The sequence below is a fragment of the Drosophila ficusphila genome, unplaced genomic scaffold, assembly GCF_018152265.1.
Source record: "Drosophila ficusphila isolate 14025-0441.05 unplaced genomic scaffold, ASM1815226v1 contig_791, whole genome shotgun sequence".
NCBI lineage: Eukaryota > Metazoa > Arthropoda > Insecta > Diptera > Drosophilidae > Drosophila > Drosophila ficusphila.
The window spans coordinates 17,485,276-17,504,075 of NW_025064737.1; the positions used below are offsets into that span (position 1 = coordinate 17,485,276).

Consider the following 18,800-nt stretch of genomic DNA (forward strand, 5'->3'; position numbering starts at 1 on the left):
AAATGCACGGCGGGCATTCGCTCTAGTTTAGCAAATAATAGAAAACGCCAGACAAAGCGCCTAATTGAGTTGTCAAAATTATGGTAATTTAATAATTAACTGCTAACATTTAGCTTAGGGCGTTAAAGTGGTCGGGACAGCGAGCCGCAGATGATTAATTGACCATCAGGCGAGGTGCAATGTTCATGGACATTAGCTCCTGGAAGAGCAGTTTGGCCGCATACGGGAGTCGCACCTGGGAGATCTGCGTCTTGTTCTTGCAGCCCTTGCACTCAAACGTGTTGTTGCGCAGATTGGCAATCGCGATTAGACCACAGAAATTGCAGATGTGCACGCGATACGGATCGGAGACCTCGAATAGACGCTCTCGCAGAAACTGAGCGGCGCCGTGGGAGATCTGGCAATCACGCTCCATCTCACCGAAACGCAAGCCACCGTCGCGGGCACGACCCTCCATAGGCTGACGCACAAGGATCTGGACTGGACCACGGGCACGCGAGTGGATCTTGTCGTCCACCATGTGCTTTAGACGCTGATAGTAGGTGGGTCCCAAGAATACCTAAAAGAAAAACGTTAAATTGGTTTCGTTTTGTAGAAAGTTGAAAGCAACAACGTTTTACCTGCGCATTGATCTTTCGGCCAGTGTGTCCGTTGTACATGACCTCGTTGCCTCGCAGATGATAGCCATACTCCTGCAAGAACGTGGAGATCTTCTGCACGTTGACGGCATCGTTAAATGGCGTAGCATCACCAATCTCGCCCTTATTGGATCCCAGTTTGCCCTGCAGGCACTCGATCAAGTGACCGATTGTCATACGGGATGGAATGGCGTGGGGATTAATGATGATATCCGGAGCCAAGCCTTCGCAGGTAAAGGCCATATCCTCCTGACGATACTGGATACCGCACGTTCCTTTTTGTCCGTGACGTGAAGCAAACTTATCGCCGATCTGCGGAATGCGCACTGAACGCACTCGAATCTTGCAGAACTTGTAGCCCTCGCTGTTGAGCGTCAGCATCACCTGGTCCACAATGCCAGTCTCGGAGTTTCGCAGGAAAGTGGATGCATCTCGCTTTGAAAAGCGCTTTGTATTGCTGTCCAGTTCATCGTCGTTTTCAGGGAGTGTAATAGTCTTGCCAATAACCACATCATCACCGGAAACACGAATTCCAGGAGCAATAATTCCATCGTCGTCCAGCTTATCGTAGTGAGCATTCCTCATTCCCTGGCAGGTGCCGCGATGAGGCTTCTCGAAGTTCTCCTCCTGGTCACCCACACGCTTGTTCTCCGAATCCTTGTAGGAACGGTAGAAAACCGAGCGGAAGAATCCACGCTCCACAGCGGAGGCGTTCAGGATGACAGAATCCTCCTGATTGTAACCCGTATAGCACAGAATGGCCACGATTGAGTTGATACCAGCAGGTAGTTCTCGGAAACGCAGATACTCCATAGAACGTGTGGTCACGAGCGGCTTCATAGGATAGTACAACACGTGGGCCAGCGTATCCATACGCACATGGAAGTTGGTGATATACACACCCATAGCTTGTTTACCTTTGGGGAATAAGTAAGAAATTAGTATTTTAACTTGTTTGAGAACATCATTAAACTTACCCATAGCACTTTGATAGGTGTTACGCGGACTCTGGTTGTGATCGGGGAAGGGAATAATGGAGGCGCACACGCCCAGGATCATGGCCGGATGAATTTCGCAATGCGTGTAAGTTGTACAATATGCGTAATCCTTGTCCTGCTTCAGATCATACGGGGACATGGCAATCATGACCGTTTCTTCCTCGAGGGTATCGATGTATTCCACCACTCCGGAGGCCACCAGAACCTGCCAACTGTAGTTGTTGTAGTCACGCTCCTTCAACATCTCCACATGGGTCTTCTTAAGCAGCAGTGATCCGTTCTCCACGATGAGGAGTGGCCTACAAATACGACCTGCATCTGTATAAATTCGGATCTCACGATCTCGAATGTCCCGGATCATCGACACCTCCGACACGATGATGTCCATCTGGCGACGCAGTTTTCGGAGCGTGGCCATCAGTTGCTCAGGATCACGATGGATGCCCACCCAGCATCCATTCACAAAGATCTTGGTGGCATCAGCGATGGCGGATGGTGCAATCTCCTCAAGATTTTCCATAGACCATTCCTCCAAGAACTCAAGAATGGGCGAAGGTTGTGATCCGACGGATATATAAGCCATGAGGGCGAGGTTCTTCACCAGACCCACAGCAGCTCCCTCGGGAGTTTCAGCGGGACACAGCATGCCCCACAGAGTGTTGTGCAGCTGACGAGGTTTGGCCAGTTTGCCATCTCTTCCAATGGGCGAGTTAACGCGCCTCAAATGAGACAGCGTAGAGGCGAAAGTCAGACGATTCAACACCTGGGAGACGCCGGCTCTTGCCTGATGGGCCTTCTTCTGGTCGCCCCAGTTGCCAGTAGCCAGAGAATACCGCAGACCATCCGTAATAATATTGGTCTTAATGGCCAGCTCCAGGTTGAAGTCCTTTCCGCGATCGATGAACTTCTGCGTGTACATGCGCACCTCCTTCATCAAGTTCTTAAATAATCCACGGAAGAGGAAGGCCAGCAGTGGTCCGGCGAGATCAAGACGCTTGTTTCCATAGTGATCTCGGTCATCGAGTTCTCTCCTACCCAAGGAGGCCAGCAGCAGGCGGTGCACCATGTAGCCGAGGAAGTACGCCTTCTTGGTTTCACAGAAATCTGAAACTCCCACGTGCGGCAGCATTTCCTTCTGCAAGATTTCTTTGGCATACTTGATACGCCTGTCTTTTGTGACTCCAGGCCGAGCGCCTCTGGCGCCGATGAAATTCAACGCTACGTTTTGCTCTTGCACTACGAAAGCCTCATCCAGAGATGGTTTCACCATTTCCATCATTTCGGGATCATCAAAGTCGTAGATAATGTGCTCCAGAATATCGCGATCAGCCACGAAGCCAAGTGCTCGGAACACAATCATGATCGGTATCTCCTGTTTGATGTACGGCAATATAGCAATGATTCTCTGACCAATGGCCGACTTTTTGATATTTTGTGATCCCCTGGCCATCATGTTTACCCACAGCGTTGATGTGGGTCGAGAGCTGTGTTCTAAGCATGAACGAATCTCGGTTTTAAAAGCATATTTGCCGTCCTTCATGCTAAACACGTAAACTGTGTTGGTGGCCATCTTCTCCTGGGCAATAAGCACTTTCTCCGATCCGTTAATAATGAAATAGCCGCCGGGATCCAGCGGGCACTCATTTAGCTCCGTAAGATCACGATCGGTGAGCTGAGACAGCAGGCAGTAGGTGGATCTCAACATAATGGGAATTTTGCCGATGAAAGTCTTCTGGTGCTGCGTTTCTACGGGGTCCAGTCCCTCGACGTTCTTGGTTTTTGTAATATCCACGTAAAGGGGAGCGGAGTAAGTAAGATTTCGCAGACGGGCCTCATTCGGCATCATAGGACTAGGTGAACCGTCCTTCTCCCAATGCGTGGGCTTCGACAGATAGATTTGCTCGAACTTTAGGGAGAATCTCGGTGGTGTTTCGACTTCGCCAGATGTGTGTTGAGCCTCCGCCTGCAGTTCGATGGCCGGGGGAGTCCTCCACGATGCGCTGCACCGACATCTGAATGAACTCATCGAAACTGTCTAGCTGCTGGCGCACCAAGCCCTTCTCGTCGAAGTAGGCGTTTATTACGATCCAACAAGCTTCCTGCCACAGCTCGTGGGAGATCTCCATGGCATTCTCCTCCTCGTACAGCTCTGTGGATAGTTATTAAGCCATTATAAGCGAAATAAATAATTTGGAGCCCTAGCGCTCCAGCCGCCATATTTATTTTTTCCTATGCCAACGTGCATTTGTACTTTTTGCAAAATCATTTTACCCACCTTCCTCGTTGTCGTACATCATGATGCCGGTTTTCCAAAGTGCGATAGCACTTTAAACGTCTAAACAAAAAACAATTAATTGGTTTTGTAATGAATTAACTTATAAAATCGTTAAAAATTTCACAACAATTGTTTGCCGACAACGCGTTTTGGCGGCGTTGTTGTTGTGCAGTGTTGGCAAACGGCATAGGCAGAAAATAGTAAGGTGCCTTTTAGACATGATGAAAAAAAACCAAAAACTGATTTAAATAGCAACTTTAACTTTAATATATCAAATAACATACAATTAAATTTAAGTAGAACAATTCTTTAAAATAAAAAAATATAACAAGTGTCAATTGGAAATGTTTTACTGCGTTAGCCAATATTAAAATTAAAATCACGCTTTGCAACACTTGCACAGCCGGTAAACATCTGTTTTCTATTGTTTTTATTTCTCTCGGTTATTTAACGCGCCTTTAAAATGAGTTTTTTGTGGAAAGGACGGCGGTTTCTGATCGCCGGCATTCTCCCAGGTATTGAACGCAGCGCAGACGATATTGTAGACAAGGAAAACAAAACCTACAAAGCTTTCCTGGCCAGTAAAAGGCCAGAGGAAACCGGACCGGAGCGCCTCAAACAAATGTTTACAATCGAGTATGAAATCTTAAGTAATTCCAATTGTAACTGAACTAATGATACATTCTTGTATGAGACTAGCGAGTTCGGCAGTATATCCTCCGAACTGAACTCTATTTACCAAGCCGGCTTCATGGGCTTCCTTATTGGGGCAATTTACGGCGGAGTTACACAATCGCGCGTGGGCTACATGAATTTCATGGAGAACAACCAGGCGACCGCCTTTAAATCTCACTTTGACGCCAAGGTAGATTGTTAAGCATATAACTGAACTTGAAAAAAAAAATCCATTGCCTATATCACATGCAGAAAAAGCTGCAGGACCAGTTTACAGTCAACTTTGCCAAGGGTGGCTTCAAATGGGGCTGGCGCGTGGGTCTTTTTACCACCTCCTACTTGTAAGTTTTTTATTTTGTATTTTTGGCATATTTAATTTTATTATACTTCGTATTATAAAGCGGAATCATCACCTGCATATCGGTTTACCGTGGAAAATCCTCTATTTATGAATACCTGGCGGCTGGATCAATCACCGGCTCCCTGTACAAAGTGAATCTGGGTCTGCGGGGCATGGCGGCAGGTGGAATCATTGGAGGATTTTTGGGCGGAGTGGCTGGAGTCGCCTCCCTGCTGCTCATGAAGGCATCCGGTACTTCCATGGAGGAGGTGCGCTACTGGCAGTACAAGTGGAGACTCGATCGTGACGAGAACATCCAACAGGCCTTCAAAAAACTGACGGAGGACGAAACTCCGGAGCTGTTCAAAGCTCACGACGGAAAAGTACCCGAACAAGTTTCCCTCGACTCGGTCAAGTAAGTCCCGAGTTTAAGAAGTAGTCGCCAATGTAAACTTAGTTGAGTTTTTTTAATTTAAATAAATTGCAAATATGTCCATCTAAAGTTACATAGACAAGAATACATTTTAGGAAGCCCATGTTGGCTGCTGCTATGCGATGTTTCAGTTAATGCCTATTGCCTCTAAAAATATCGATTCACGTAGAACAATTTATATAGATACAGGACGACAGATGGGACACAACACGAAAAAGAAGATATACGAATGAACACGGAACTCGTTTGGATACAATAAATTAAATGCTCTCCCAGGAACAAAAGGTAGAAGGTTGATAAATAGATTTGACTCGATGGGATCGGGAGTTCAGACTTAGTCCTCGGCGGTGGGACGCGTGAGGCGCTTGGCGCCACGGTTTGGTGGACCCTTGGGCTTGGCAAAAGCCGGCCGGTGTAGGATTTTCTTTGGGTGCAGCTCGTCTTGCAGGTAAGCTTCAGTCAACTCGCTGCCACTGTCGATTTCGAGCTGTGGAAATAAAAATAGTAAACAAAACGAATGCAATCCCATGAGGAAATATTTATCCACGCACCTTTTTGACGACCTCCACGCCGAGGGCGGCCAGTTCGTCGAGGAAAGGAGCCTTGCAGCTGGAGTACATCATGCGCTCTCGCACTGAGCAAGAATATCCCGGCATTGAGTAGACGAACACATACGACTCGAAGTAGTCACCTTCGTGCGTGTGCCGGAACAAGAAGAGGTGGTAGCGAGCGTGATCCTCGGGCACCTGCTTTGGAAGATCGGCGAGTTCTACTTTTGCCGCATGAGAGAGATGGATTTTCTCCTCCTCCAGATCAATACGGAATTGCAGGTAATCGTGTTTGCCGCGAACCAGATCCTGAATAGCGGCCACAGTCTGCTCGGTCAGGGGGCAGTTAATCCCGCCCAGAGTTTGGTGCCGAGTATTAGTGTTAATCTCTGTGTGCACCTCCGTTTTCCGCAGCTCCTTGAGCTCCTCTTCCCTAGTGGTTAGGGAGCGGGAGCTGCAAACTCCTGCTTATGCCGGCGATATCCCTCCAGTGTCGACTCATCCAAAGTGGTGGCATGCAGCTCCTCGGTGATGTAGGCCGATCCAAATTCGGTTTTTAACGTGGCCTTTGTGGAGGCGTAGACCATTTTCTGTCGGATGCTTGCCGTATCTGGTGTCCAGCTGATGAGCAGCCAACTGTAGCCCAGTGGAATCTTGGCGTCCAAACGGTAGAGAATATAGCAGGGCACATCCTTCTCGAGAAGAGGTCCTATTAACTTGTCGTAATCTCGTTCCCAGTCCTTTTTCGTCTCCGCCGTGGCGCTGCAGCTCAGCTGCTCTGTAAGTGGGAGGAGGTGAAACCGGAAGCGGCGTTATCAAATTAGACTGCTTAGTATACATTGTGTGTATATACGTTTCTGGAGCAATCCACTCACCATTCTCGATGGAAACTTTTATCACGCGTAATTTACCATTCTTAGCTTTTCCAAACACCTTAGCTAGCTGTTCGTTGGCTGAAAAAATGAAGAGTATTATCAGTAACAGGTTTCAGTCGGTCTTTCTGATAACGAACCTCGAATTCCCGTTTGGTGAGACATTTGGACAACAGCTTAATTATTTTTACAACCAAAAAATATTACTCACAACGAGTGAGACCGTAATGCGCGAAACACGAAATACAGAAAATTAGTAGATACCAAAACTAATAATTTAAAAATGAATTTTTAGGTCTTTAGCTTTTCTTAATATTGCGATATATAAAAGTTATCATTTTTCAATAGTTCGTTTTAAAGAATCTTCCAACCACTTGATAAATGGTTTTAAGCTTTTCCAGCAATTTGTTTAGTCACCAAATTGAATTTAAATACCAATACGAAAAAGCGACAGCACTAATTCACGCAGTGTTGATAAACACCGCCAAAGCCAGCACTTTGCAGCACCAACCAGCGTTCTTTTCTCACGGAAAATGTAAAGAAAAATTGCATTTAACTGCATTTAAGCGAAACAATCAGCCTGGAAAAGCATCTTCAGTCCAATCGCGTAGTCAATAAAGTGAGTGCGCTTAAAATTCAGACGCTTAAGTCAGTCCAACGGTTTTAGAGCAGCTGGCGTCGACGTCGGCAGAGGGCCAGCCCACGCCCCAAATGTTTACGGGCGTGAAAAGTGCGATAAAACGGAAATATTAATATAGTTTTAAACTCCCCTTCGGCTACAGCATCCACACCCATGTTGACCGAAGCCCCCATGGCCAGCGAGAACATCATGGACGAACTAGCCTCTCTGATTCGCACCGAGATCCCTGACGGCCGCCAGAGTCTCCGGGACAGCTATACAAACCTGGAGCGGGTGGCCGACTACTGCGAGGACAACTACTACCGTTCGAACGACAAGAAGGAGGCCCTGGAGGCTACCAAAAACTACACCACCCAGTCGCTGGCTAGTGTCGCCTACCAGATCAACACGCTCGCCTACAGCTACATGCAGCTCCTCGAGCTCCAGGCCCAGCAGCTCGGCGAGATGGAGTCGCAGATGAACCATATCGCCCAGACGGTGCACATCCATAAGGAAAAGGTGGCCCGAAGGTAAGGGTCAGCAATAGTTTTTGGGGTTTCACTTTCCCATACATAAGGAATAGTTAGTATATTCCACATATGATTCTTTCTTAGAAGGTAATCAAACAATATACCAATAAGACTACAGCATAAAAGGAACAATATGACAAGAAATCGCTTTTGCCATTTCCAGTACTCTTAAGCACGAGTCATCGACGAGAAAACCTTCTCTGTGTGTATAATACGTACTTTCATGAGGTCATGCAGTTATTATCAACAATATGCTTTTCCCTTATTTCATTGTGTGTATTTTGTCACACTGTTTTTTGATTTTTCTTAAAAAATATTTAAATCCTTTATTTAACAATAACATTTCTTTTTTAACCCCTAGGGAGATTGGTGTGCTAACTGCCAACAAGGTGAGCTCGCGCCAGTTCAAGATCGTGGCGCCAATCAATCCGGAGAAGCCGATTAAGTACGTGCGCAAGCCCATCGACTACTCGATGCTGGACGAGATTGGTCACGGCATCAACTCGGCCTCTCACTCGCAGGTGCGTCAGAAGCACCGAGGCTCCAGTCACGGGTCCGTGCAATCCTTGTTGCCCCCGTCGGTGGGTCCACCGCCGACAACGAAGCCCCCGACTCCACCGCAGATGTCGCGGGCTGGAAACACCGGCACCCTGGGCAAGTCGGTCAGCAATACCGGAACGCTGGGCAAGAGCTCGCGGGAATACCGCACTCCGCCTGTGGTCAATCCACCGCAGGTGCCCTCGCACTACGCCCCCAACTATCCGATTGGGCATCCGAAGCGCATGTCGACGGCATCTTCCTCGATGGCCTCCGGCACCACTGGCGGAGGGGCGGCGGGCAATGAGCGTGCCGCTGGGTACAGTGCACTCCCGATGCCACCCAGCCAGCAGATAGCCACCCATGTAAACCTGCCCTCTGCGGGCATGATGCAATCACTGCCACCGCCGCCACCAACAACGTACGACGATCGAAGCAGCATGCCACGTTAGTTAATTGACTAACCACCAAAAATCAAGGCTAATTGTATCGTTTGTAATACTTAGCAGCTCCCCCTTCGCCGCTGACGGTTTCGCAGCACGAGATGACCGAGCAGAGCCACATTGGCATGCACACCCTGGGTCGCAACATCAACAGGTAAGTCTGCTTCTTGCAAACGCTTTTTATTCTTTGTGTATATATAACTTGTTTTATGTTCTTTATGCAAACCCAGGAATCCAAATCGGTAAATTGCATGTCTTTGTCTTAATCAAAGGGTTAAAAATAGTTAATAATTTTTTTTATTTTTCAAAGGAATCATTTTAGCTTGAATTTTGCCAGACCTGGCTCTCAGTCGCCACCTTTGCCACCTCCGCCGCCGCCGGAGGATGAGCATCAGGACTTCGGACGACCACGCACATCGACGGGACCGCAATTGGCGCCAATTGTGCCCGAGGATCAGAACTTGCCCGGCTGGGTGCCAAAGAACTTCATTGAGAAGGGTATGTTGACAGTCTTGAAGAAATTTTTTAAAGGAAGAGCTTGCTCATTTAAAAATATTATATTTTAGTGGTAGCTATTTACGACTACTATGCTGACAAGGACGACGAGCTCAGCTTCCAGGAGAGCTCGGTGCTGTACGTGCTCAAGAAGAACGACGACGGCTGGTGGGAGGGCGTCATGGATGGGGTGACCGGCCTGTTTCCGGGCAATTACGTAGAGCCGTGTGTTTAAGCCTCGCCTCGATATTCTAAACATGCCAACCATTACAATAATCTGCATTATCTGGTCTGTTCCAGTCCTCTGCTGTTTCTCCAGAACCGCCAAGATTTCGTTTAGTTATCGAGTTCTTCTGGGGACAACTGAGGATCGCAACAGGCTCGGTTGACAATGACGATAACATTTTGAGCATATTGATAAGGACAATTATACAATTACACACCTACACACAAGCACAGCAGGCCAGGGAGAGCGAAGAGAATTCCATTAGCATCAGCCAACCGCATTTAGTCTAATATAAACAAGCACACACACAGGATCCAGGGGCACAGGACAACGCTTGCTGCCCGACTAAACCTATTTACACTGTAGTAGCCCAAAACGATGCAACAGGGGGAGAGGCAATGGCGGAAATCCGTAAATAACTTATGCGAAATTCCAAAATTGTTCAACAGACGTAGACGAATTCAGTCCTGCCCCCGCTAACCAGCCCAATTACTTTAAATATTTGCTCACAGTTTTGTCAAGCGATTTCTGTTTGCCTTGCGCTTGGATACTCCCGGCTATTATTCACCTATACTACCCACCCCTAACCTATAAATATACCTTACTCCCCCAGCAATAATGTAGGTTATATAAATTTCAGTTAGCATTTAATACTTAAGTATTGGCCAGTTGGAACTTTTGTTTGCTCTTTTACGAACCGCAACGAGAACCTTATTTTGCGAACGTTTAGTTAAAATGGAATTGCCAGCAACGGAATCAAATTAAATTTACAAAATACAATTACACACACGCTCTATATGGTAAAAAATAATAGCTAATAAAAATTTCAATTACTAAACCGCAAGTCCTTGTTCTTTGACCGTGTAATTTGCACTGACCTTCTCGTGAGTCAAACCGGATGCCAATAAACATCCGTAATTGGGGCAAGGCTTCGTGGGCTGCCAAATTCAAATTCGAAATCTTGAATGCAAAATTCGAGGCATGTGATGGATGGTTTAAAATGTTTACAAATGCCAACACTCATTGGGGTCGTTCAGTCAGTCAGTCAATCAATCAATCAAACCATCATTTTCGACACGGTACTCCACAAACCGATTTCAATTCACTTTCGATGTCTCGTATTGGAAAACTTTTCCATAACTCTGGTTTGGGTAAATTAGTGCTTTCATGGTGATATATGGGGGTTTCATTTTTTCATTTATTATCAGGCTTCAAGGAGTTGACGTGGCGGAAATGCCAAAAAAGTGGAGTGGCTGCATGATTTGCATAAAATGTGCTAAATTGTTGCCCACTTTTTGGGGCCCTCGACTATGGAAATACCTTTATTTGTGTACAATTATTAAAGTGGACCTCAACAGCTTGGATATGGAATCTTTGACAGAACTTTGGGCCAACTATTTAACCCACAACTGGCCAGCGGCAGGTGAAACTCGCGAGAAATGTATGCAAAATGGCGCATTAGCATTTCAACAATGCCGTGGTAAAAACGCGGCAACAACAAAAATTGATTGTGCCGTGCCAGAAGTCGGACCCACATGCCCACCGGCCCTCACCTCCAGGACATTCCACCCCCTGGACATGCCTACAATTTCGTTATTTTCTGACCAGCCCGAGTCGGACAATTCAGTTGAGTTTGGTACGTCGACGCGGATGGTTCTACAAACCGCTTTTGTTTCGGATATTTCTCGGAGTTCTCGGCGCCTCAGCATTTCCGGTTTTGGGCTTTAAAGTTTTTTTCGGCGATTGGCGTGTCCGGAAAGTTTTCGAAGCGGATAAAGTGCAAAACAAAACTATTTGTAAGTGAGCCGCGCTGCAGAGGTGCTTGGAAAGTTTCTTTTATCAATTGTTTGTTTTACATAATCAAAATGAAGTTGAGATTGGGGTGGCTTCGCGCTGCGGGCACCGCATTTAGTTGACCTACTTGCAGCCGGATTTACTTGCTGGCCAAGTGTAAAATATTACATTATTTCATGTCAGGATTGGGGCCACTGGCCACTTTGTTTATGGCGAAAACAATTCGCGTCGTCAATGCGGACAAGTTGGCCCACTTAGTGTCGAAATTCCCCAAGTTCCGTGACACGCACAACTTTCCCGAAACGCGTTAATTTGAAAATCCCATTTGAAGGTTAAAAGTTTTGCACTTGCATCGCAGTTAACCCGAAAAATGACGTCACTTTGGATGCATATTGAAGGGGCTGGTCACTCAACGTGATGGGCGTCTATAAATAAACCCGGCGAGTGTGTGTCCAGGGAAGGAACTTCGGGTAATTAAGTCGTCTCCAGGTCACTCGGGCCATCAATCACCACCGCTGCGTATACGCAATGTCCCTAGAGGGTAATTATAGTATGGCGCCTTTGCGAGTTTACCTTGCATAGGATTTGTTAGCTTGCCCGGATTTTCACAAGAAATAGGAATACATCCTGTTTCACTAAGAAAACTATAAACACTATATATATATATATTTTTTTTTGTTTATTTAAAAAACCTTGAGCTAATTAACATAACATTAAATAAAATATACTTTTTCATCTTGATTTAAATTGAAAATAAAACCAACAAAAGCCTAAAAAATTTTCTCTAATGCTTTAAACATTAACAAGAATTTTAAAAATACCATAAATCCCCCACCTGTGCTATTATTTTTTGACCTCTTTTAAAGGAAATAGAAATACGACTTGCCAATAACGATTTGTCTCTGCTTAGAGGTCTTTGTTTTAGTAAGATCCCTATCGGCAAGTTTTGTTTATTTTGGAATCCTCTTTGTCAATGGCCACTGCCCCAAGTGAGTCGAAGGAAATATATATTTTATCACTTGCTACCTGTCTCGGATCAAAAAGCAAACTCATTAGCGATAAAGGTCTGCCACACATGTTATTACTTAGCCATGCTTTGGGTTATAGGACCTTACAAGCACCATTTTAATCCGATATAGGGGTTTTCCCCAAAAAAAACCTTTCAAAGTTGGAATTCAGAGGCGGCACTCCATTTTCCCCATCCAAAATGGCCCAATTCCCATTCCCCGATTTCCGCTAATGAGCTCCAAGCAGACCACTATGTGTTGGGCAAACAAAGCCACGCCCCTTTTACGCCCATCATGCCAAATGGGGTTCACTAGCCGGGAAATCAAAACATGGAATACCAAAGCATTAAAAACATTAACAGTGGACGTGCGACAACAACGGAAGACAAAGTTAGTAGTAAGCCACTGCACCACCCAGTCACCCAGTCACCCAGTCACCTAGCCACCCAACCATCCGAACCACCTACCCGAGCCTCCATTAAAGCAACCACTCGGTCCCTCATCGAGTTATATAGAAGTCCTGTCCAATGGCTCTAGTGCCGTGTCTGCCGGCAATTTACACAAATTCAATAAACGACAAAAGCCCGCAATAGAATTCGAAACAAGAACTGTGGCGAAAGTGTTGAGGGCGGTGGTTCAGATCGGGCCAAATTGGGTGGTGCTCGGGGCACATTAAAGTACTGGAATCGATTTTAGACATTATCAAATTAGCCGCTGTGTCTCTTAAAGTCAAGCTATACTGAGAGGAAATAGCCCTGAATAATATATATTATATATTTTTATGGCAATTATATTTTCGAACAACATATAAAATTTCCATAATCATAAAAAAAATATTATATTAAAATTTTATTTTTATTAAGCCGTAAATGTTAATTTCTTCATGTTTTTTTCAAGTGAACTTGAATATGAAGGTCATGTTCACTTTAATTTGCTTGTCAAGCGTTTTAAAGTGTTAAAACGAAATGATACCTTTGAAATAGTTAAACCTTTCCGCAAGATTTTCTCAGTGAAACAGACGCAACCCTATCACTCAATTTGAACACCCATATTTGTTGACATTCGAGGCCTGTAATTTGTGTACATATTTAAGGAGAATGTGGCGCGGAAGCTTGGTTCTTTTTGCTGGGGGCCGTTTCATCACATATTTATGGCACCTGAACGGGAACGTGGAATTAAAGTTAATAATGCAAACCCTTTGCACCCAATAAGTCAGACCAACGGGCTCTCACGTTTTATAATTGAGCAGCTCTTAGGCAAATGAAATTAATTATGGGTTTGGGGAAGCGACAGTTGGTTGTCGGCTTATGGAATCGGAATCGGTTGTTTGATTGGTGACATGTCTTGGTTCAGAGGTCACAATATTTCAGACACATGGAAATGGGTTATGGATTAGCTTGATTGGAGTTATAATTCCATGTCAGTTGACACCCGCGTTTACGCCTTACTATTTATAAATGTAAATGGATAACTAATAATGAATTTTTAACACAAGTGCTTCTCTATGCCTTAAATCGTTTAACCTTCAGCAATCAGCACGTGGTGCTTTAAGAAACTTTCCCTGTTAGAAGGACATTTTGAAAATATCTAAAAGTTCAAAGACTTCTCTCGATTCGAAAAAAAAGTACAGTACCCTCTCGATGACCATCGAATTGCTCCTTTTGATTTGCATTCTAAGACACGCAGGCACTTTCGGGTGTTCAAGTTCACGGCTTGATTTATGGCTCACGCCAGGTCCTTAAGCTTTCGGGAGCCACAGGTAAACAAGACCCTCAGGACCTGAAGGACCTGCTCCCCAGAAATACCCTCCAGAAAGGCGAGACCTTGGCGCGCAAATTCACAAGTCCATTAAGAGTTCGTTGGGTGTTTCCCGCGCTGATGGCATTTTTACGATTGTTGACAACAAATTGACACGATTTGTAATGGTCCTGTCCAGGTCAGGTCATCAGCCAGGCAGGCGGCACGTGGCCGTCCAAGGACCAAGGTTCCATTTACCCACATCAATAACCATATATCCCGAAGGATCGGAGCGATGGCGGCCAGTGCTGGAGCGAGCAGCTGGTCGGGAAGCAGCGGGGGCAGCAACTCCTCCCAAGGACGATCCATTGCCACCGCGCAGCCAGCACAGGAGGAGCGATTAGTGGTGGGTATTTGAACTATTTTTCAGAGAATATATCTTAATTGATCTCAACCGAAGTTGAAATCAATAAGGCAAAATCTAAATTCAATGTGACTTTTAATTAGCAAGAATTATATCTTTTCTAGGTTGCTGTTCGAGTTCGACCGAGCTTGGAGGCCACAGAACGATGCATTGAAGTCGTTTCCGGCGGCTCACTACTTTACGATGATGGTGGCAAAAGTCGACCGCGGCAGTATTCCTATGATCATGTTTTCCGGGAGAACGACAGCCAGGAGCAGGTGTACAAGACCACCACGGCTCCGTTGGTTAGGGATGTCCTCAACGGCTTGAATGCGGCCGTTTTCGCCTACGGAGCGACGGGTTCCGGCAAGACGCACACCATGCTGGGTCCTGTGCCGCGCAAGAAACCGCAGACCGCCGACCGAGCCCCACCCACCGCCTCCTGCGACTCCTCGGATGTGAGCAGCAAGGACATCGGACTAATGGTGCGCGCCATAAAGGATATATTCAGTCACATCGAATCGGCCGAGGCGGACTCCTGCCGCGTGTCCATATCCTATCTGGAGATATACAATGAGTTGATCCGGGATCTGCTGAATCCGGGCGGACCCTTGGAATTGCGGGAGGATCATCGTGGCCAGCGCATCACAGTGGCGGGTCTCTCGGAGATCACCACTGCCAGCAGAAAGGAGGTGGTGGGTCTGTTGCTCAAGGGCAACAAGGCGAGGACCATGGAGCCAACGGCCGCCAATCAGACCTCCTCGCGGAGTCACGCCCTCCTGAGCATCACGGTGCAGGCGAGGACTCCGCTGGGCACCAAGCAGGGGCGGCTCTTCCTCACCGATCTCGCTGGCTCGGAGCGGGCGAAGAAGACCAAGAATCGCGGCAAGCGACTGCAGGAGGGAGCGCACATCAATCGCAGCCTCTTGGCATTGGGCAACTGCATCAATGCGCTGTCCGGCGGAGCAAGGTATGTCAACTATCGCGACTCGAAGCTGACGCGGCTGCTCAAGGAGGCGCTGAGTGGTCGCTGCAAGACCGTAATGATTGCCCATGTGGCGCCGGAGAGCAAGCACCGCGATGAGACCAAAAACACTTTGGTCTACGCAGATCGGGCGAACAGCATCACCACCAAGCTGCAGAACTCCGTGTACATTGATGAGTTCAAGGATTTCCCCACCAAGCACTATCAGAGTCTCGTTTCGGAGCTGCGCGATGAGGTTTCGCGCCTGCGCACCAAGATGCTCACCGATAGGCCACGAAGTGGAGCAGCTGCAGCAGCAGCGGCGGCGGCGGCAGCCTCACGTTCGGCTGGCGGTTCGGAGCAGGGAACTGCAGCAGGATCCGAAGCTGGTCAAGAGCAGGACGAGCAGCGCAAGACCGAACTGCGCTACCTTCGCGAACAGATCGTTCTCACCTTCAAGCAGCAGATGAAGCTGCGGAGGAAGCTCCTTGAGGCGGAGAGTCATCTGCTGGGATTGGAGCTGGATGCCGAGCGACAGCACATGATCATCTCCCATTGGCAGGGACGCATCGGGAAACTGTACGACGCAATGGGCGATGATGGTGGGTACTCCATCCCAAAGGGAATTAATAATTCACAATCTTATTTATTTTTTCTTTAACCTTTGTTCACCTGCAGACATTGAATCAGAGGGATCGGTGGCCCTAAAGAACGCCTGGGGAGAACTGGCTGCCATCGAGAAGGAAACTCGTCGCTATAAGGAAATCCGAGAAAGGACGGAGCATGAACTGGAGCAGTGCCGCCAGAAGGGAGTAAAGCTGGAGGATGTGAGTCCTTAACGGATTAAGTTTTTTCTTTTGAGAAGTTCCACATTTATTCCTTTCCTAACCAGGAGCTGCCAGAGCGCATCAGTAGCGACGAGGAGCGCGAACTGCTGGCTCTGCTCTGCCGAGTCCACGAATTGGAGGCGGATAAGGTTTCCCTGCAGGCGGAGCGACTGGCTCGCCAGGCGGAACTGCGTCGTCGTGACCTTCAGCTGCTGCGGGCGGAGAGACAGAGACGCCTCTGCGAGGACATCATCAGCTCCCAGAGGCGACTCATCGAGGAGGGCAACGTGGACCTGCCGGACGAACTGCGGGAGCTCTATGGACTCTACCAGCAAGAGATCCACGCAGGTGTGGTCACTCCCAGCACCAGCAACTATGAGAGGAAGCTGCCGCCCATCTACACAGCGGGGTAAGAATCTCTCCTCCTCCCAGTTATCATATAAAATAAAATACTATATACATACTTAAATTTCACATTTTTTTCATTCGATTTTTAGATCGGACTCACCTGGTTCCAGTTCCAGTTCGGAGTGGTCCCCAGCCTCGCCCCTGCCGCAAATCGATAACCATAATGATCCCGTGGATCGAGTCATGGGTCCGCCAGTAAATCCGCGTCTGCCCCGACTTTCTACGGCCACGAACGCGGCAATTCCGGGCGGAGGTCCTAGAAGACCTTCGCTTCGAGTGGCCAGGAATCCACATCCACATCCGTAGGTGTAGTGGATTCCAATGAAGGGAAAAGTGCTCAGGAATAGCTGTAACTGAAAGTTAGGATTACTACGAAGGTGATGCGACAGGCTGCTCAAACTACTTAGTGTATTATAACTTCTACCATCTCACGCGCTTAAATGTGTTTTGCATCCTCGAACGTATCAATAAATCTACTTAAAGGAATAAAACAGTTTTTTAATAAAAAGGCGAAACAGTAAATTTTTTATTTTCAATGAGAAAAAAACCATTTTATTTACTTAAGTAAGTTATAATTTGTAATTTATTTCAATTTAAAAGGCTTGTAAAAAATGATTGTGCATAAGCTAAAAAACAGTTAAGATGTAAATATTGGATTTGAGTTTAAGTTTTTTACTAAAACATGGAACTGTACTCGCATTGCACCATATAGATGACATGGAGCAGAATAACCGAGCATCCGTCGAAAACCAAGCTGCGATTCATGCGATAAGTCCCGAAAATGTGAACATAAGTGTGCTGCTCCGCCAGTTGCAAGGAAAACCACTCCATCTGCCAAAACAATGACTTTAACATCGGAAAGATACTTGTGCTTAGTTATCATACACTTCGCTCCATCTGCACATCTTGACTATGAAGACCCCTGATCACCGCCTTTGTGGTCTCCAATAGGGAATCCGTGGTGTGGGTCAGGGAGTTCATCATCAGGGAAAAGAGCAGTGGCTGTATACAGGTGACAAATACCATCTGCAGATACTCTAGTTCCGATTCAATGGCACTGTGTCCGAGAAAAACTCGGACCAGCATATAACCGACCCGAATGCCACTCCACACATTTCGCATCAAATAGCAGAGGAACACGAATCTAAAGTAGCATGTAAGAGTTTTGTAATTAGTTTGACCTATTAACTTTCAACAAAGATTGAGACTAACCTGAAGACCAAGCAAACCTCTTCAGTCATCTCCACCAGAATCTGGAACATGGCTTGCAGATTCCGAAGACGATAAAGTTGATCCAGAAATGGTTGCGGATCCGACATTACCTTCTTCAGGCCCGATTGCAGTCGCCACCAGTTTCTGCAGATTTCTAGCATTATGCAAAATGACAAAGAGTTCGCGGCGAAGATCATGCATTCGGAAAGGAAACAGTTGCAGGGATTGTGGTTTCCCCTCAAAAATCGATTCACATTCAGGGCAGCATGAACGGCAAGCCGAAGGATTAGGAGAAGAGTCAGGATAATCAATAGCAAGTTTAGAAATCGTTTGTTTCTCTTGGCCACCCTATAACCCCTTGATTTACTCATCCTCTCCATATCCCTTAGTTTTGTGATCATATTAAGGATCCGATCCTGTCGTCGATGAGCGCAAGCCATACAACTTATCAGGGATAGAAAAACAAGGCCAAAATAGGTGATGGCTGCCAGTCGCACAAGCGGAGATTCATCGAATGAGTCCGCGCTAAAGTGCCAAAAATCCATCAGAAACTTTATTGTCAAGACCATCACAAGAATATTATGGATTATCCGATAGCACGACAGAAATCGGGAGCTCTGTAATCTTCCAGAGGATATGGAGAACGTGGTAATGCCATTCAAGTTCCAAAAGCAGACAAGTCCAAACTGCAGCAACCGTCTTGGTGAAATCATTGTCCTGTTAAGGGTCACTTTTCAAACAAACTGAACCTAGAGTTGCAAGCAAATCAGCCAAGCACTGATTTTTCCGTTGCCCTAAATCCAATCAATTGATTGATAT

General features: G+C 46.6%; 6 protein-coding genes across 7 annotated transcripts; 3 read left to right on the plus strand and 3 right to left on the minus strand.

Annotated features, from left to right (window-relative positions):
* Positions 1-64: 64 nt before the first annotated feature.
* Positions 65-4,077, minus strand: LOC108092105 (DNA-directed RNA polymerase II subunit RPB2). The gene is given in 5 exon segments (XM_017191599.1): positions 65-559; positions 621-1,555; positions 1,616-3,617; positions 3,619-3,785; positions 3,912-4,077. Coding segments are annotated over 5 exon segments (3,531 nt in total). The 5' UTR covers positions 3,934-4,077; the 3' UTR covers positions 65-154.
* Positions 4,078-4,306: 229 nt separating this feature from the next.
* Positions 4,307-5,428, plus strand: LOC108092182 (RPII140-upstream gene protein). The gene is made up of 4 exons (XM_017191706.1): positions 4,307-4,547; positions 4,611-4,776; positions 4,839-4,927; positions 4,988-5,428. Exons 1-4 carry the CDS (start codon positions 4,375-4,377, stop codon positions 5,343-5,345), a joined length of 786 nt encoding a protein of 261 aa, XP_017047195.1. The 5' UTR covers positions 4,307-4,374; the 3' UTR covers positions 5,346-5,428.
* On the minus strand, positions 5,375-7,007 carry LOC108092181 (twinfilin). The gene is given in 5 exon segments (XM_017191705.2): positions 5,375-5,846; positions 5,911-6,350; positions 6,353-6,685; positions 6,783-6,860; positions 6,920-7,007. Coding segments are annotated over 5 exon segments (1,029 nt in total). The 5' UTR covers positions 6,945-7,007; the 3' UTR covers positions 5,375-5,693.
* A 253-nt stretch (positions 7,008-7,260) lies between these two features.
* On the plus strand, positions 7,261-10,473 carry LOC108092161 (abl interactor 2). Of its 2 annotated transcripts, XM_017191683.2 has the most exons (7): positions 7,261-7,398; positions 7,562-7,928; positions 8,290-8,912; positions 8,972-9,062; positions 9,139-9,150; positions 9,219-9,406; positions 9,475-10,473. In XM_017191683.2, the coding sequence occupies exons 2-7, from the start codon at positions 7,573-7,575 to the stop codon at positions 9,636-9,638; spliced, it is 1,434 nt and encodes a 477-aa protein (XP_017047172.1). In that variant the 5' UTR covers positions 7,261-7,398; positions 7,562-7,572; the 3' UTR covers positions 9,639-10,473. The 2 variants fall into 2 exon arrangements, with proteins under 2 accessions (XP_017047172.1, XP_017047173.1); XM_017191684.2 differs by lacking the exon at positions 9,139-9,150.
* An 801-nt stretch (positions 10,474-11,274) lies between these two features.
* Positions 11,275-17,228, plus strand: LOC108091895 (kinesin-like protein KIF19). The gene is made up of 6 exons (XM_017191280.1): positions 11,275-11,425; positions 14,367-14,573; positions 14,696-16,136; positions 16,213-16,361; positions 16,427-16,770; positions 16,859-17,228. Exons 2-6 carry the CDS (start codon positions 14,463-14,465, stop codon positions 17,073-17,075), a joined length of 2,262 nt encoding a protein of 753 aa, XP_017046769.1. The 5' UTR covers positions 11,275-11,425; positions 14,367-14,462; the 3' UTR covers positions 17,076-17,228.
* Positions 17,229-17,444: 216 nt separating this feature from the next.
* Positions 17,445-18,142, minus strand: LOC108091841 (putative gustatory receptor 85a). Its single transcript, XM_017191221.2, has 3 exons — positions 17,982-18,142; positions 17,655-17,913; positions 17,445-17,600 (listed from the first exon to the last, which is right to left on the minus strand). The coding sequence occupies exons 1-3, from the start codon at positions 18,140-18,142 to the stop codon at positions 17,445-17,447; spliced, it is 576 nt and encodes a 191-aa protein (XP_017046710.2).
* Positions 18,143-18,800: the final 658 nt, after the last annotated feature.

Coding starts and splice junctions, on each gene's coding strand:
- LOC108092182 (XM_017191706.1), top strand. CDS start 4,375: ATGAGTTTTTTGTGGAAAGGACGGCGGTTTCTGATCGCCGGCATTCTC. Junction 4,548..4,610: donor AAACAAATGTTTACAATCGA/GTATGAAATCTT, acceptor GTATGAGACTAG/CGAGTTCGGCAGTATATCCT. Junction 4,928..4,987: donor CTTTTTACCACCTCCTACTT/GTAAGTTTTTTA, acceptor CGTATTATAAAG/CGGAATCATCACCTGCATAT.
- LOC108092161 (XM_017191683.2), top strand. CDS start 7,573: ATGTTGACCGAAGCCCCCATGGCCAGCGAGAACATCATGGACGAACTA. Junction 7,929..8,289: donor AAGGAAAAGGTGGCCCGAAG/GTAAGGGTCAGC, acceptor TTTAACCCCTAG/GGAGATTGGTGTGCTAACTG. Junction 8,913..8,971: donor CGATCGAAGCAGCATGCCAC/GTTAGTTAATTG, acceptor TGTAATACTTAG/CAGCTCCCCCTTCGCCGCTG.
- LOC108091895 (XM_017191280.1), top strand. CDS start 14,463: ATGGCGGCCAGTGCTGGAGCGAGCAGCTGGTCGGGAAGCAGCGGGGGC. Junction 16,362..16,426: donor AGGGAGTAAAGCTGGAGGAT/GTGAGTCCTTAA, acceptor TTTCCTAACCAG/GAGCTGCCAGAGCGCATCAG. Junction 16,771..16,858: donor CCGCCCATCTACACAGCGGG/GTAAGAATCTCT, acceptor TTCGATTTTTAG/ATCGGACTCACCTGGTTCCA.
- LOC108091841 (XM_017191221.2), bottom strand. CDS start 18,142: ATGCTAGAAATCTGCAGAAACTGGTGGCGACTGCAATCGGGCCTGAAG. Junction 17,914..17,981: donor GAGGTTTGCTTGGTCTTCAG/GTTAGTCTCAAT, acceptor ATGCTACTTTAG/ATTCGTGTTCCTCTGCTATT. Junction 17,601..17,654: donor ATGTGCAGATGGAGCGAAGT/GTATGATAACTA, acceptor TTGTTTTGGCAG/ATGGAGTGGTTTTCCTTGCA.